The sequence below is a fragment of the Acanthochromis polyacanthus genome, chromosome 4 (assembly GCF_021347895.1).
Source record: "Acanthochromis polyacanthus isolate Apoly-LR-REF ecotype Palm Island chromosome 4, KAUST_Apoly_ChrSc, whole genome shotgun sequence".
In the NCBI taxonomy this organism is placed as follows: Eukaryota; Metazoa; Chordata; class Actinopteri; family Pomacentridae; genus Acanthochromis; species Acanthochromis polyacanthus.
Window position 1 is genome coordinate 35,641,494 of NC_067116.1, and position 16,508 is coordinate 35,658,001.

A 16,508-nucleotide genomic window follows, 5' to 3' on the forward strand; every position below is an offset into this window, starting at 1 on the left:
TTCATCTGTCCTCTTATTTCAGCCTCTTTTTTTGCCAGGATGGAAAACATTTTATTCAGGATTTGGAATGTGAAGCATTCGTGTTCTTTCTTTCATACACACTAGTTTCCCTTTTTGTCCTGTGTATGTCCTGTGGGTGGGTCATATTATGTCTACACACCTCATGTGTGCTAAAAACCTGCAAAACAGACACTGACACAGTGTAAACATTTGACTGCTGGGAGTCTCTGCTCCTATTTCCCTTAAGGAAGTGCAGGAGTTGCCCAGACCGCTCTCCTCTGGCCTGTGTGCTGCTCTGGGCTGGACTCCCTCTTCGCTCTGTGGACTGAGCTGCAGAGAAAAGGCCCTCAGAGCTAGGAGCCTCCTCACAGCTCTCCTGGAGGTGCCACCCTCACCACAGCTCAACTCCAGCTCTCTCACACACTCTCACTCGCAGCTTTCTAACCAGACCAGAGCCACCTACAGTAGCACTCTTGTTATGCCGCGATGCTTTTTATACCATGTGTGCCAGTGGGCCATTTCACGTGGGGCTTTTTCACTACAACCACTTCACGGCAAGAAAAAGAAGTCTGTTCCTCAAATCTGCTTCGGATCAGCCACTGAGGGCAACTCTCACCAACTTCTACACATTCTGAATCAGAGCTGCAGTTAAAGGTGAAGTTGCTGATTCTAGTCTCATGCAGCTGTTGATGTCAAACCAAGTCGATTGGCTTGGACCAGTCCTGTCCTGTGCATATTTGTGGTAATGCACTGGACAGGGGTGAAGGTAGAGGAGGAGAGATGAAGGGAGTGGGAGTGAGAAGGATGGTAAATATGAAATATGATACCTATTTAAATATGCTAAACTAGCAAAATGGCAACAATCTTTATCCCAAATCACTTCATTTGTTATTAGAATCTAAAATTGATCTTTCAAAGTTACAGGAGTGCTTTGATGGTGTTGCCAAGCAACAGAGGCTTTGCCCACAGGCAGCAAAAAGTCACTTCACTTCACTTCACTTCATCCATCCATGCATGCATCCATGCATCCATCCATCATCAATACACTGCTTAATCCTCATTAGGGATCGTGAGGTGCTGAGTCTATCTCAGCTGACTCAGGGCAAAGGCAGGGAACACCCTGGACAGGTCGCCAGTTTATCACAGGGCTACATATAGAGACAAACAATCATACTCGCATTCACAACTACAAAGAATTAAGAATCATCAGTTAACCCCAGCATGTTTTTGGACTGTGGGAGGAAATCAGAAGAAAACCCACACATGCACAGGGAGGCCATTGAAACTCCATACAGAAAGAGCCATTGTCTAGCTGCAAGATGACAGTGCTAACCACTGATCCACTGTTCAGTCCTTATTCAGTTCAGTTCATTTTTATTTATATGGTGTCAATTTGCAGCATCTCAAGGTTTACCTTACTTCACTCAACATGGTAAAAGCAGTACAGTATTATATTCTAGAAAGACACCCAAAAAAATCCAAAGATTCCTCATGAGCAGCTTTTTGGTGGCATGAATACAACTACTCTTTAAAAGAAAGAAGAAACCTCTGGCAGAACCGGGTTCAGGGAGGGCAGCTATGTCTTGACCTGATGGGCTGAAGGGAAAGTGGAGAGAGAAAAGGATAGCAGATAGAAAACCTGCCAAGCTTGAAACTGATTGGATGTATGGCTCTCAAAATATGCAAAGAATGGATACGCACACGCATACAGAGATTTCTGAATGTATTATTTAGATATTCTGACTGCTGCATTATTTACTACCAATGCATTCCTGCACCTATCAAAGTAACCAAGTGCTTTCAGAGTATTATATCTTTCCTCAGTCTTTCAGTAGATGGCATGTATACACATATGTTATCAATCTGTTAGGCTCTCTTCTCAGAGAGGACCAGTTCTCTGCAGTAAATATACTGGAATTTTTAACAAAGTCCACCAGAGTAAAACATGGTACATGGACATGTACCATCTGTCCAAATGACACATAATTTTCCACATTCAGATGTACTAGAATAAAGTCTGACTCAGTTATGTTTCATATTAGTCGTCATGTTTGCATAATTCCTCATAAAATAGGTGTGCGGTGAAAACGGTGTCTTCCCAAAATTTTCAAGCATGGCGTTTTTAACAGGACCACCACGCATTTTAAAGTTTATCCAAAGGAGGTTGTGAAAAGCTTTTATAAGACGCAGGGTGGAGGAATTTCTCAGCCCACAGAGGAAGACGTAATCCATCCGACTTGTGTTAAAATGTCAACATCACCAACTCATGAGTTACCAGTTTTCACTTGCAATCGGTGATAAAGGAAGTCGGGTTTGAAGTTTTACACAAGGCTGGATACTAAGATCAAGGTGGAAGTATGAGTAATAGGTGAGAGTAAGCCGGGGTGGTGGATGGATGCAGTGTGCAGCGTGTGATGGTGAGGCTCACTGTGAGTGAGGTGCAGCACTGTGTAATGCTTTGGTCTCCCTGCGGCGGCCCTGTGCCAGCTCTGCTCTGCTGCTCTGCTGCCAAACAAGACCACAACATGGGCCTCTCTGCCTCAGCAGCAGGCCCTCTACTATTACAGCCACGCATGGCTGACCCCAGGCCCACCAGCTGTTCACAGGCACCGTAAATCTCAGTTTGGTGCTGTTTTCTTTACAACTGACCTCAGGCCAGCTGTACTGACACTGTCACTGAGAGGCTGCATTTTACGGGACTCTGAGGGGAAATCATGCATGCCACTGTAATGATAGCATCAAGCTAGTGATTGCCTTAAATGATTGCCTTTGTACTCATTTATCTCATTGAAGTACCAGCCCTTCACTGTTACGAGTCATATTTATTTTCCTTTATTTCATTTTGACTTTCTTTTTTTTCCCTTTCTTGTATCTCCTCTTTAAATCTCACTTCTTTTTCTTTGTTTGTCACACTATTTAGAAAGACATGAGCTGTTCGCTGGCCGTGTTGCACATGATTACAGTGCAGCTCTTGGATTAAAACGGTGCATTTTGTCAGGAAGCCGATAAACAGTTGACTTGACAGAAAGTGTCATTCAGGCTTTTCTCTGCTTGGCCGAAACACGCTGCGGTGGAGAAAATGACACTTCAGACTCGCAAACCATGATGGCAGTTCTGCTTTCTTTCTTTATTCACTTTGAAATACACACAGACACACGCTGCATGACGCCAGCAGTTCTGGTCTGATGTCTGCCAGAGTGTGAAATCACACGCACTTCGGAGCCCTTTTTATAAGCGTGTGTAGTTACACCCGTATTTTATGTGGTATTTTTGACAAAGGGAACTCAAGCCAAGATGAGGCAACTGCAAATAGCTGAAAAGGTCAGTCAAGGAGGTTCCTTTCTGCAGCTACTAAAATAATTAGCAAATGTCAAAGTCATTTTCTGGTGTAAAAACTCATCTATGTGTATCATAGAAGTGTTTCCCATAGAATAATATAACCCTGCTTTAAAACATGTAAATCTATAACGTCCTTGCCTCTTTCTCCATTAGCTGCTGCATTACTTGCACTCCTCAAACGCAACAGCTCACCTACAACTGTGCTCCTTCAGTCATACATATTTGAGCGAGAAATTGATTCTGAAGTGAAATAACTATCCAAAAAGCCTCACATTATCAGTTTACAGGATATATTCTTTAGCTTTGTTATGCATGAAATTGAAATTTGCTCGTGATCTGTCATAGAACATAATAAAAACACCATATGGACATGTTAACAAAGCAAAGAACTTCATTTTCACTGCCTCGGGTCCTAAAGCAATGATAGAAATACTCAGATCCTGTTTGCAGAAAGTAAAAGTAGCAATATAACAACATAAAAATACTACGTTTCTAAGCACTTTTCAACCCAATCATAGAAAAATCTTAGCTACGATATAAAAATGCCATTATAGAGTCTACTGTCTGTTATTACATATCATCATTTATCATATATTGTGTAATGCACGTGTCAGCAGCAGCAGTAACTCGGTCGGAAAAGTGCCCGATGAGTCAGGACATCATGACCTGACACGAGGCAAATAATGCTGATTATCATAATATTTGTGCATGTCAAGGTCTGTGACGTATCAAACAGCGTGTGAGCAGTCAGCTCTTGTTATCGACACGCTAGCTGCAGGAGAAATGGGAAACTTTAGTGAGACATTAAAGACAGATGAGTCAGTGTGAGCAGCTCTGACACAGCATAACCTGTGGGGAGCTAATTAACAATGACAACAAAAATGCATCCATCCAGGGAAACACACAAAGCCAACATCCTCAAAAATCAAAGTTGTCAAGGCAGACCAAAGGTGTGTTCATAATGAGCTTTTTATTTAAAAGCACATGTAATGGAGCTAAGTACATTTAGCAGAAAAAACGGCATTACTACTATTTCTTTTGTACAAAAAACAAGACAATACAAAAATACTAGTATTGAATTTTAATACAATTGTGGGTGTAATTGTTTTGAATGCATATTACAAACGTAACTATAACAATCTACAATAGTTTAGTTATCTAGATACAAAAATCTGTCAATCGATGCTTTTTAAGCAGCATTGTTTGTAAAGAACACAGGTCTGTAATCATAGTGGATATATCTAAACATGTTAAGAAACAATATCTTACAGAGTTAATTTTAGTGATCTATACATTATTTATATATTTATAAAAAGAGTGAAAACGGCTTTGTGAAATGATAGGACGGACTATACGATGAGAAAGATGTGCAACATGGCGGAGTGTGTTGTTGGAGGAGGATATCTGAGTAGGCTGTAAATAAAAAGGACTTCTGCGTCTGGTACTGTACAACTGTTAGTGATTATACAGGACAGGCTATAAACATGCAAGGTTAAAGATGCTTCTTTGCAGAGAATAAAAATAGTAGATCCACAGTTTTTATAACGTTCACCTGCTCTCTTACACACACATTTTTCATTTGACACACAGTTTATCAAGAGGGGGGTCCTTTTCACAGGGCACAGCGCTCAGACGATTGCACACACACACACACACACACACACACACACACACACACACACACACACAAACACACTCACAAGATGTACACAACACATACACACACACACACACACACACATTGAGAGACAAACATCCATTGCCATTGAGTGATTGGGTGGGTGAGAGCCCCTCCCTGCCAGCGGAAAGAGCCCAAATCATCCCAAAATAATGTGCCAGCTTAGCTGTAAATCATCACCCTCCTTCCATGGTGACAGACCGCACCCCTTCACTCCACCCATCTGCCAACTTCCTAGTTAGGAAGCCGGACAGACGGCCCCAACACCAGGGAGCTGCATGGCACAGCCACGCCTCCCACTGGGGTGCTGAGAGGCTGTGAGGTCTGCCTCACATTCCACAGAATTCATCCCCCTTTCACTACATCTAACCCTTAAAAAAATGCAACATCCCGGGTTTGGGCCACTCTGAAAGTCCGCTGCAAAAAGCTTGACGTGCTGATCTGGAGACAGAGTCATGTGAGGTTGGAGGGCTTCACTTTCCAGAGCAGAAAGGTCTGATCTGGTTCAAAGGCCTGGAAAGATCAGAGTGTGATCCTCATGGTGGCCAGCTCAGGGTTACTGTAATAGAAGTCATGCTATGCTATCGTTATCCTTGCTTGGAGTCAGTGTTTCTGTCTCCTGACGTCAGCATATTCAAGTTTTTTTTCCAGTCAGATATCTCAGGCAGCAAGTGGTGATAATGGATAATGAAGTTAAAACAGTGCTATAATTATATTTTTCTATCCTGTTAATATTTCTATGCTGCTAATTATTGCAGTAATATCCTTCCCTTAGCTAAGGAAGTTGTTCTACGACGTGTCCAAGGCCACAGAGAGTTCTGAGAGGAAGCATCACTGGAAATCCCTCTCTCCCTAGGCAGAGGGTTTGTCTTTTTTCTCTTATCATTTTTGTGTCTTCATTTGTTTTTTTCTTCCCTTCATGTGGTTACACTTCATCAAACCTCCACACCCTCAGCTCTGCCTGTCAAGTCATCACTTTCTTAATTTTGTATTGTAGCTTCTAATTCTTTTTCTGTTTGTGCTCAAATGGATGGGCTCAAAAGTTTGATTAGTAGTTAAAGTAAATAAGTCTGGATAGTGAGAGTGGACTCTGCAGTGCAAATCTCAAATCTGACACCCTAGTCCACGAAGTGCCCCGCTGGACACTGCGAAAGGGAGGAGGATGCCATTTAAGAAGCAGCTTCAGTCTCTTGTCGCTACATTCTACTGTCCGATGGGAGGTGAGCAGCGCTGTTATTGGCTCCTCAGTCACAGGAAGGAGATGTGGCCTCTCTCACACCATGTTGTGGTGGTTGTTCCTCTCGATGATGTCGGATGAAGACAGCAGCTCCTTCTTGATCGGGGAGGGCGGGGGCGTGGCCGGCTTCACCCTTGGCTTGAACAGGTCTGACACGTAGAACACCTGACGGACACAGAAGAAGAGCAAGGTGAGGAAACAGAACACATAAATCTGACTAATAACGAAGGACAGTCGGTATGTGCGTCTGTCTGTTCATTCCTTTTCTTGACAACTGTTCATCTTATCTACTTCAAACTTGGCAGGTGTATTACTCCACACCCAAGTAAGTGCAGTGCCAAGTTTGAAGCTGTTGGGACAAGCGGTTCTCATCATGTGACTAAATGTGTCCCCAACTTTTAGCCACAATATGGCTGAAAGTAAAAAGTTCTCTTAGCAATCCTTTGGGAGCCTATAAGTAGAGGCTTATTATTCCTGTTGCTATGGAACATATTCAAATGAAATATTCTATTATTTTCTTATAGATCAGTAAGATCAGATGTTACATCCAAACTAATAGGGTGTCATTGTAAAATGATCTCTGCACAGATGAGTGTTTGAGCTTGTTCAGAAATGTTCTCGGTGCAAATGAACACGTGTGGATGACTAAACAATAGCAATATGCACTGTTGACAGATATTTTATCAACAGCTTCAAAAAAAACTATTTGACATATCGAGTAACAGTTTCCATAAGATGCAAACCTCCATGAAAGCACAAACAAAAATGCAAAAGCTGGTTGCATGGACAAACTTGAAGTGTTACTAGACATAATCAATTATAATCCAACTCTATTGTACCTTTATAATGGAACCCTAAGTTGTCAAATTATGACAGATCAATGATGAAAAGTATAAGTGGATATTTCCTTGATATCTACCTGTTAGCATAGCCAGCAAGATACACCTGCAGCGTAATTCCTTGTGGTTTTGAATTAACCACTATAGTCAGGGCTGATGCCTTTGTTTTCTTCTGGAAAATGATCATGATAGGAGCTTGACGAATCAGGAAACGGAAGAGTAAGGCCTTAGTTTAATGGGGCCTAAAATTCTGAAGTCAAGTGGATGCTAAGTGTAAACATGGCAGAAGTTATGCTCTTCAAATGAAAATGAAATAATGTGGACGTAGCCAGGGTTTAATCAGTGACAGCAGGCACTGCATTAGTAAAAAGTCTTAAGGGAAGGAGAAGGGCAGAGCACGTCTCTGCCAAATAAAGACTGAATCTGACTGCATCAACATGTGGAGTTTAGAAGTTCAGTTTTAATACAAATGCACCTTGAAGAGGGACAACCGAGTTACAGTTGTAATTTACATACAGCATGTTTAACTTGTGGGCTGCTCAGTGGGGTAGTGATTAGCACTTTCGCCTTGCAGCAAGAAGATCCCTGGTTCGACTCCCGGGGTGGGCCTGGGATCTTTCTGCATGGAGTTTGCATGTTCTCCCTGAGCATGCGTGGGTTTTCTCCGGGTGCTCCGGCTTCCTCCCACAGTCCAAAAATATGCTGAGGTTGATTGAGTACTCTAAATTGTCCGTAGGTGTGAATGCGAGTGTGAGTGTTTGTCTGTGTATGTAGCCCTGTGACAGACTGGCGACCTGTCCAGGGTGTCCCCTGCCTTCGCCCGAGTCAGCTGGGATAGGCTCCAGCGCCCCCGTGACCCTAATGAGGATAAAGCGGTGTATAGAGGATGGATGGATGGATGGATGTTTAACTTGTCTCAACTGATTTGCTTAGACTTCAGTGATGATGTTGAAGTCTGTTCCTATAGCAACATTACCAAATGAGCAGCACATTTATCCTCTTTAGCTGCGGGCTCTGCTGTTTTTTCTTGGTTTACCAGCGTCACACTGTCTGGAAAATCAAATGTGATTGCAGAAGAACAGTGAAATTATCAGAAATTGTTGCTCATGAATTACTACAACTCAGCTGGCAGGTCTAAACATGACCAATATGAATAATCACCCTCATGTTCATTTATCTGCAGTGTCAAAGGGAAATTATATTACATCATAAAGCCAGAAGGAACTCCCTATCACCTTCCTCCAGCACACTTTGTGCTATCCCAAGCTGATGACGCTGAATAATCTGGCTGGGGGAAGTGATCGCAGAATGGCTCACTCTAATAGATCAGATTTTGTGAATGATGACTCATGCTCTCTTAAATTATTGCCAAGGGTGAATTCCCTTTCACATCAGCTGTGAGAACATAAGGTAAGTCTGTCTGGCACTGAGGGCGAATGAAGGAAAAACGGCAAAAAGAAATCTCTTCCTGATGGCTTCATGTGTCCAACTGGAAAATGGGCAGGAATGGTGAGGAAGTGGGACCATGGAAACCACTGTCCACTGTAAGAGTGGATTACCGTTTCCACTTGCAGGGGCCGGGGGTCAATCATGAGCAATGGTGGCCTCGGCCGCAGACTAACACACACAAAAACAAACACACACAACTGGCAGGCGAAGCAGCTTTTCCTTCCGTTCTGCCAGTCCAGGCCGAGCGGCGGGAGGGCCGAGGGGAGAAGCTGCCATTCAGGACAGAACTCCACCAGGGGAAACAATATGGATCTTTCTCATAGGAGTCGCACATAGGAAAATACATAGTGCGCTCATACGGGAAAAGCCCTTAAGGGAAAAACAAGTGGGCAGCTCGGTGTTCATCGTCGGAAAAACGGTCGACATGCAATCACTGATCTATTTATACAACAAAGAGCGTCTCATTCTGACTGGTGGGCTCGGCACAAAGACATTCTCCTCTATTACAGCTTGACATTTACTGACCATAAAATGACCTTTACTGGTGACCTTTGACTGACGGATGACATGTAGATAGATACCTCCCTGACACACAGCTGCTTTCATGCTTTTAAATGGGCTCTCTGTCTGCGCTCTTTGTCTGCGCCGTAATTAGTTTGTGCGTCACTTATGTTATATTGTACATGATATGATTGGGAGACTGAGCTCATATCTCTGAGAGCCACCCGAGCCATCATGGGAAACACTCCACGCTGGTTTCCCAACAGGATGTCTCGCTTCCAATCACACCGGGCCTTGTTGCTGCGTCACCCAGACCCATCACCCTTGAACTGCCATGGTGGAAGGCTTATCATGACCTCACTGCTTCCTGATATACACATACACACATACACACAAAGCCTCCAGGCCTATTGTGTCGAGCGATGCAAGCTCAGCAGCTTTGGTGCAGTTATACATTTACTCGGAAAAAAAGAGGCACCTTTAAAGGCATGTACACACGTGGACAAAATTGTTGGTACCCCTCAGTTAAAGAAGGAAAAACCCACAATTCTCACTGAAATCACTTGAAACTCACAAAAGTAACAATAAATAAAAATTTATTGAAAATTAAATAATCAAAATCAGCCATCACTTTTGAATTGTTGATTAACATAATTATTTAAAAAAACAAACTAATGAAATAGGGCTGGACAAAAATGATGGTACCCATAACTTAATATTTTGTTGCACAACCTTTTGAGGCAATCACTGCAATTAAACGATTTCTGTATTTGTCAATGAGCGTTCTGCAGCTGTCAACAGGCATTTTGGCCCACTCCTCATGAGCAAACAGCTCCAGTTGTCTCAGGTTTGATGGGTGTCTTCTCCAAATGGCATGTTTCAGCTCCTTCCACATATGTTCAATGGGATTCAGATCTGGGCTCATAGAAGGCCACTTTAGAATAGTCCAACGCTTTTCTCTCAGCCATTCTTGGGTGTTTTTGGCTGTGTGTTTTGGATCGTTGTCCTGTTGGAAGACCCATGACCTGCGACTGAGACCAAGCTTTCTGACACTAGGCAGCACATTTCTCTCCAGAATGCCTTGATAGTCTTCAGATTTCATCGTACCTTGCACACTTTCAAGACACCCTGTGCCAGATGCAGCAAAGCAGCCCCAAAACATTACTGAGCCTCCTCCATGTTTCACTGTAGGGACAGTGTTCTTTTCTTCGTATGCTTGGTTTTTGAGTCTATGAACATAGTGTTGATGTGCCTTACCAAAAAGCTCCAGTTTGGTCTCATCTGTCCAAAGGACATTCTCCCAGAAGCTTTGTGGCTTGTCAACATGCATTTTTGCAAATTCCAGTCTCGCTTTTTTATGAGTTTTTTTCAGCAGTGGTGTCCTCCTTGGTCGTCTCCCATGAAGTCCACTTTGGCTCAAACAACGACGAATGGTGCGATCTGACACTGATGTACCTTGGCCTTGGAGTTCACCTTTAATTTCTTTGGAGGTTGCTCTGGGCTCTTTGGATACAATTCGAACGATCCGTCTCTTCAATTTGTCATCAATTTTCCTCTTGCGGCCACGTCCAGGGAGGTTGGCTACTGTCCCGTGGGTCTTGAACTTCTGAATAATATGAGCCACTGTTGTCACAGGAACTTCAAGCTGTTTAGAGATGGTCTTATAGCCTTTACCTTTAAGATGTTTGTCTATAATTTTTTTTCGGATGTCCTGGGACAATTCTCTCCTTCGCTTTCTGTTGTCCATGTTCAGTGTGGTACACACCTTTTCACCAAACAGCAGGGTGACTACTTGTCTCCCTTTAACTAGGCAGACTGACTGATTATGAGTTTGGAAACACCTGTGATGTCAATTAAATGACACACCTGAGTTAATCATGTCACTCTGGTCAAATAGTTTTCAATCTTTTATAGAGGTACCATCATTTTTGTCCAGGCCTGTTTCATTAGTTTGTTTTTTTAAATAATTATGTTAATCAACAATTCAAAAGTAATGACTGTTTTTGATTATTCAATTTTCAATAAATTTTTATTTATTGTTACTTGTGTGAGTTTCAAGTGATTTCAGTGAGAATTGTGGGTTTTTCCTTCTTTAACTGAGGGGTACCAACAATTTTGTCCACGTGTGTATGTGTATATATGTGTGTGTGGCTTCATAGCTTCAACCGCTGTTAGAATATCACGCCTGACACGCGAAGAAGCTGAGTCACATAGGAAGTGGGTGCACTCACTTGCAGGAAGTGCGAATGCCTAAAAAGGAAAACCCACCATGTAACTCACCAGACCTTTTTAGAATAAAGCACTGAATTCGTTTGCACGCACATGAAACCCGCTATGAATATTTTTGCAGCCGAAGCGCACAATACACTTTCAAATGCATTCACATCATGTAGGGCAGACTCCTAGATTCCTATTTCTTGTCACTGCACAGTGTACAAGTACAAGTCCATCAAAGTGCAATTTGGCATCTAGTGCAAAAATAAAGCAGTAAAAGTGCTGCGCAGCTTAAAAGTCTAAGTATGACTGCTTTGAGGGCAGTTTGAATGTGTCCTAGTCAGTGCATGTAAGTGTGCAAGATATAGAAATATCCAAAATGTGGAAGTGGTGTATAGTACACGCATGCTATGTAGCCTTAAATATATGCATGAGAATGCTATCAATCAATGCGCTCATCACATACTGACTCTACGTGTCAAACTCTAGATGCTCAGGAAATAAAACAATAATCGCATGTATTCTCTGATATGCTACTTAGACTTCCTATTTGACATGTAAGCTGTATCTCTGGCATCTACACAAGTTCACTGACCACACAGACACTGCTTCAGTATCTGAGACCCTCAATATTTTTGCAGCCTGCTCTTGTGCCCCGTTCTCCATTTAACGCCTGACCCAGCTCCTCCTCCCAAATGACAATGAACCTGGAAAAACAAATGAACGCAGCCCCAGCTTTCCCTCTGACAGCTGCTTCCTGCTGGATTCAGTCCTCTTGACCTTTATTATGACACATTTTAAAAACTAGGTCACTGCGTCTGATAGGAAGCGCCAGGTAGGACAGACGGATTGCAATTCTCTGGATCGCTGCTCTACGGACATATTCAGGGGTTTTGTGGCTCAAAACAGAGATTCATCTACATATTCTTCAAAAAACAGACACCATTCATCATCTAATGTGTGGACAGACAATAAAGGGTTTATAGCAGCAATTCATCTACAACAAAGGCTACAGAGCTGCAGTCTGACACGTCACTACCTATGAATGTGTCCATACACTTTTGTATTGTTCATTTACTGGCACTTAGTTGGAGCCCACTGGGAATTAAAGAGGTAAATGTACCCTGGGGAAACCTGGACCAGCAATGACAATAAAGTCGTGGAACAAGGCACTTCTCCAGAACGAGCTAATGAAATGTCTTTGGAAAGGAAGACACCGTTCCTCGAGGCCAGACAACTCATTAAGAGATGCTCAGAACAGCGTCTCACAATCGCACACTTGGGATTAACGTGCAAATCCATTAATTCCTCTAATGCGTACTTTTGTTCTTCAACTCTGACTTTCACATCCAAGGCAACTGTACTGTCAGTGTTTGGCTCTTTGGCCAGATTAATAGACCACATTACCCAGCCTGCCACGGGGCTCTTAAAAATAAACTGCTTCTTATTTCTCACGACATTTTGTGAGATTATGTGCAACAAAAACAACCTGTGTGCTCTCAGTAATTGCCAAAGATTGTTGCTAGAGGTACGGACCCGTACCCGTAGCCTGTGGACTACCAACCCGGTCTCACGGGGATTCGTGAAACTGTCACGTAAGTTTTAGTTTCGGTTTCGTGCGCACCAACACGATTTCGTCATGTTTTTCGTGCCGCTCACCACGAAATGTTTTTCGCTGTGGTAATCACATCTGAAAGTGGTTTATACCGGCGGATTCATGACGATCTAAGCTGTCCATCGGCGTATACTGCTTGTGTGATCGCGTTTGCGGCCGCCGGCCGCCGGACATTCTTGAAATTCCTATGCAAATTGGTAAGTGTACCACCGGCTTATGGTTAGGTTATGGTTAGGTTATGGTTAGGTTATGGTTAGGGTTATGGTTAGGGTTATGTTTAGGGACGATGTCATGCAAAATATAGCGTTGGATTCGCCACGGTTTTACATTAAAAATATAATATACACATTCTTTTGAAATACGTTCTGAGTGGCACGAAAAGTCCGCCGTTTAAAATACATTGGTGCGCATTTCGTGGTGAGCGGCACGAAAAACATGACGAAATCGTGTTGGTGTGCACGAAACCGAAACTAAAACTTACGTGACAGTTTCACGAATCCTCGTGAGATCGGGCTGGGACTACGGATACGGCACTTGCCATTTGCCAATCAGATACGCGAGATCTGGTCACGTGACTCCCGGTAGACGCTAGCTGTACGGACCCGTAGCATCGGTATGACAGGTACGGACCCTAAACCTGACCCTAACACTAACTCTAACCTTAACCTTTGCTTACCTTTCAACAGTTTGCAGTGGTTAGCAGCTTCTTGACTCGCGAGACTCGCGTACGGGTCCGTATCTGTCTGGCAAATGGAAAGTGCCGTACCCGTAGCCTGTGGGCTACGGATAGGGGTCCATATCCGTAGACACTACCATTGCCAAACACAAATAAAAGCCTGACAGCAAACTGAAAGAACATGAACTAGATGAAAGAAGTGACATTAAAAAGTGTGTTGGCGCTCCGAACATGTCAAGACGTGATAACGAATACAAGCTACGACATGTTTTCAAAGTGTGAACTTGTGCTTTTACTCTTCATTTTCACAAGAACAATGACTGAATATGTGCAGCTGAGATCTAAAGATGTTCACACCTTGATTTAGTTCTTTCTGCTGGCAAATCGGAGCTTCATAGGCTTTATACTCTCTCTGTGCTGCCTCCGCTCATCTCCTGTCAGGCCCTTTATGCTTCGCTGCTCGCTGAGAGGCTGAACCAGCCGAGCTAAAGTACTCACAGATGTGCGTTTCTACTAAGACTGAGCAAATCAGAAGGGGCATCAAGGATTGTAAAACTAACCTCGCTGCCTTGATCGGCAGGGGTTTGACTGTGTGTGTGTTTGTATGCATGCGAATAATGCGTCTCTGTGTATGTGTGCATTAAGCTGTCTCTCTGCACGCAGGAGGGTTGTGGAATAGCTGAGTTGGATTAAACCCACGCTCATCCCGGGCCAAGATGTAGACAAGGCTCCTCTCTCCTGTCACTTTCCCTCCCTTCGCTCCCCCTGCCAGATCTGCCCATTCAGAAGTCAGCATACTTCTGAAAACATCTCTTTTTAAAAAATTGTACTTGTCAAGGCTGATGTTGTCCAGGAGTTACGCCCAGCTGGAGGAGCACTGAGCGTTACAGTCTATTGTTACTGATGATTTCTGCTCAGGAATCCTTAAATAAACTTGGCAATCAAAGACGACAAGATGTAGTTTTGATTCATGGTGTGTGTGTGTGTGTGTGTGTGTGTGTGTGTGTGTGTGTGTGTGTGTGTGTGTGTGTGTGTGTGCATTTTAGCATTGCCAAGGGCTGCCCAGGCGCCACGACTAAGGTCTTTCTGAATTTTATGAATCTAATTCTTTCCACGTTTTTGATTCGGGTCCTGTAGAAAGGTAAGGGCGCACGTGTGTGTGTGTGTGTGTGTGTGTGTGTGTGTGTGTACATATTTATCTATACCGGTGGGGACCCGGTGGGGACTTCAACCTGACTATTGCTATATAGGTGGGGACTCGTCTCACAGTGGGGACCTAAAATGAGGTCCCCACCGGTGGCAACAGCGTTTTCTTGGCCATGTTGTTGTTACAAAAAAATGTGAAAGTGCAAAAACGTTTCTTTAGGGTTACGCATTGTTTTGGTGCTGGTTAAGGTTAGGGTTAGGGTAAGGGTTAGGGGTTAGATATGAATAGGAGTCAATGGTAAGTCCCCACCGGTATAGATAAACAAACGTGTGTGTGTGTGTGTGTGTGTGTGTGTGTGTGTGTGTGTGTGTGTGTGTGTGTGTGTGTGTGCGCTTCTTTCCATGCTTTTCCCAGAGGCAGCAGAGTTTAGCAGGAGCCTGCTGAGCTGATAGAACCAGAGCCACCAAATAAAAAAAAAAGAAAAAACCAAAATAATTAACAGCCTCATTCCTGTTTCAAAGCCTAATCCTCCCACTCTCCTGCTCGCTCGCTCTCTTTTTACACTCCCCTTATTTTCCTCTCGACCCAAATTCAATTTTCCTTGGCTCCATCTAAGCTTAGTGTAATGATGAGGGTTACGAAAATCATCTGGCAACTGCTGTGACGATATGTCACAAAACTAGCGAGGAAGGTTGTAGAGTACGGATTCGCACCAACAGGCACACAGAAACACACACACACACACACACACACACTTCTGAACTATAGCCTGGCTCCAAGCAATGTGTTATTCATTAAAGGGAATCAGATTCTCCTCACTTCAGTGCCTGCTTCATTCCTCCTTTTCACAAAAAAAAAGTCTGAAGGAGGAAAAATGAAAAAAAGAGAGATATGTAGGGGCAAACTTTATTTGAAGTTTGCTTCGTTTGCAGGATCCCCAGCGGTCAGTTACAGAGAAAGGTTGAAATTACAGATGGTTCAGTCTGTTTCAGATTATGTGATATTTCATGTTTTTATAAAGTCTGCATGTATTGCGTATTCTTGCGTGTGTGTGTGTGTGTGTGCACTCACTATGCAGTAGGCCACCAGGGCTCCCTGCACGAAGCCTGCCAGGACGTCGGTGGGGTGATGCTTGTGGTCGGAGACGCGGGACAGGCCAGTGTAGAAGGCCATCATCAGGAGGGTGAACTGGAGCAAAGGGCGGAGGAGGCGAGCACCACGCCATGTAAACCTGGACTGGAGATAAAACTGGAACCAGGGAGGGGAAGGAGAGAAGAATAAAATTTAATATGCACACTTACTCCACCAATGCTCGGACATAAAAACCCTTAAACAAACAGAAAAATTAGTATGTATGACACATTATATTATGCTAGTGACGGCAGCATAAACGCTAATGCCATGCACCTTAATTGCCGGTAATGACATGAACCCTCACACACACCTGGCTTCAAATTTTCAAAGGTCACTAAACGTTGTATTGCCTTTTTAACCCTGCACCTGCAGCGTGTGTGTGTGTGTGTGTGTGTGTGTGTGTGTGTGTGTGTGTGTGTTATTATTATCTAAGAGGTCTAGACTGAATCAAAGTGGGCAGGCTTGCCAGACCCACAGAGAAACACACACTCTCTTCCACAACACACACTCCTGAGAGCCGGACATTACTGATTCATGGTTCAGCATCCCAGCTGTGAAAACAGGACAACCATAGAGAGCCACTGGAATACACACACACACACACACACACACACACACACACACACACACACACACACACACATGTTTGTACTTCTATCTTAGTGAGGACATCCATAGG

The 16,508-nt window shown here is 43.5% G+C and overlaps 1 protein-coding gene across 2 annotated transcripts in view; it reads right to left on the bottom strand.

Annotated features, from left to right (window-relative positions):
- Positions 1-4,290: 4,290 nt before the first annotated feature.
- plpp3 (phospholipid phosphatase 3) overlaps positions 4,291-16,508 on the bottom strand; it is a 37,790-nt gene continuing 25,572 nt past the window's right edge. For both annotated transcript variants that reach the window (XM_022192691.2, XM_022192690.2), the window contains exons 6-7: positions 15,767-15,943; positions 4,291-6,419 (exon numbers count right to left, since the gene is read on the bottom strand). In XM_022192691.2, the coding sequence (XP_022048383.1) occupies positions 6,291-6,419; positions 15,767-15,943 (306 nt within the window). In that variant the 3' untranslated portion in view covers positions 4,291-6,290. The remainder of the gene's footprint in view (positions 6,420-15,766; positions 15,944-16,508) is intronic.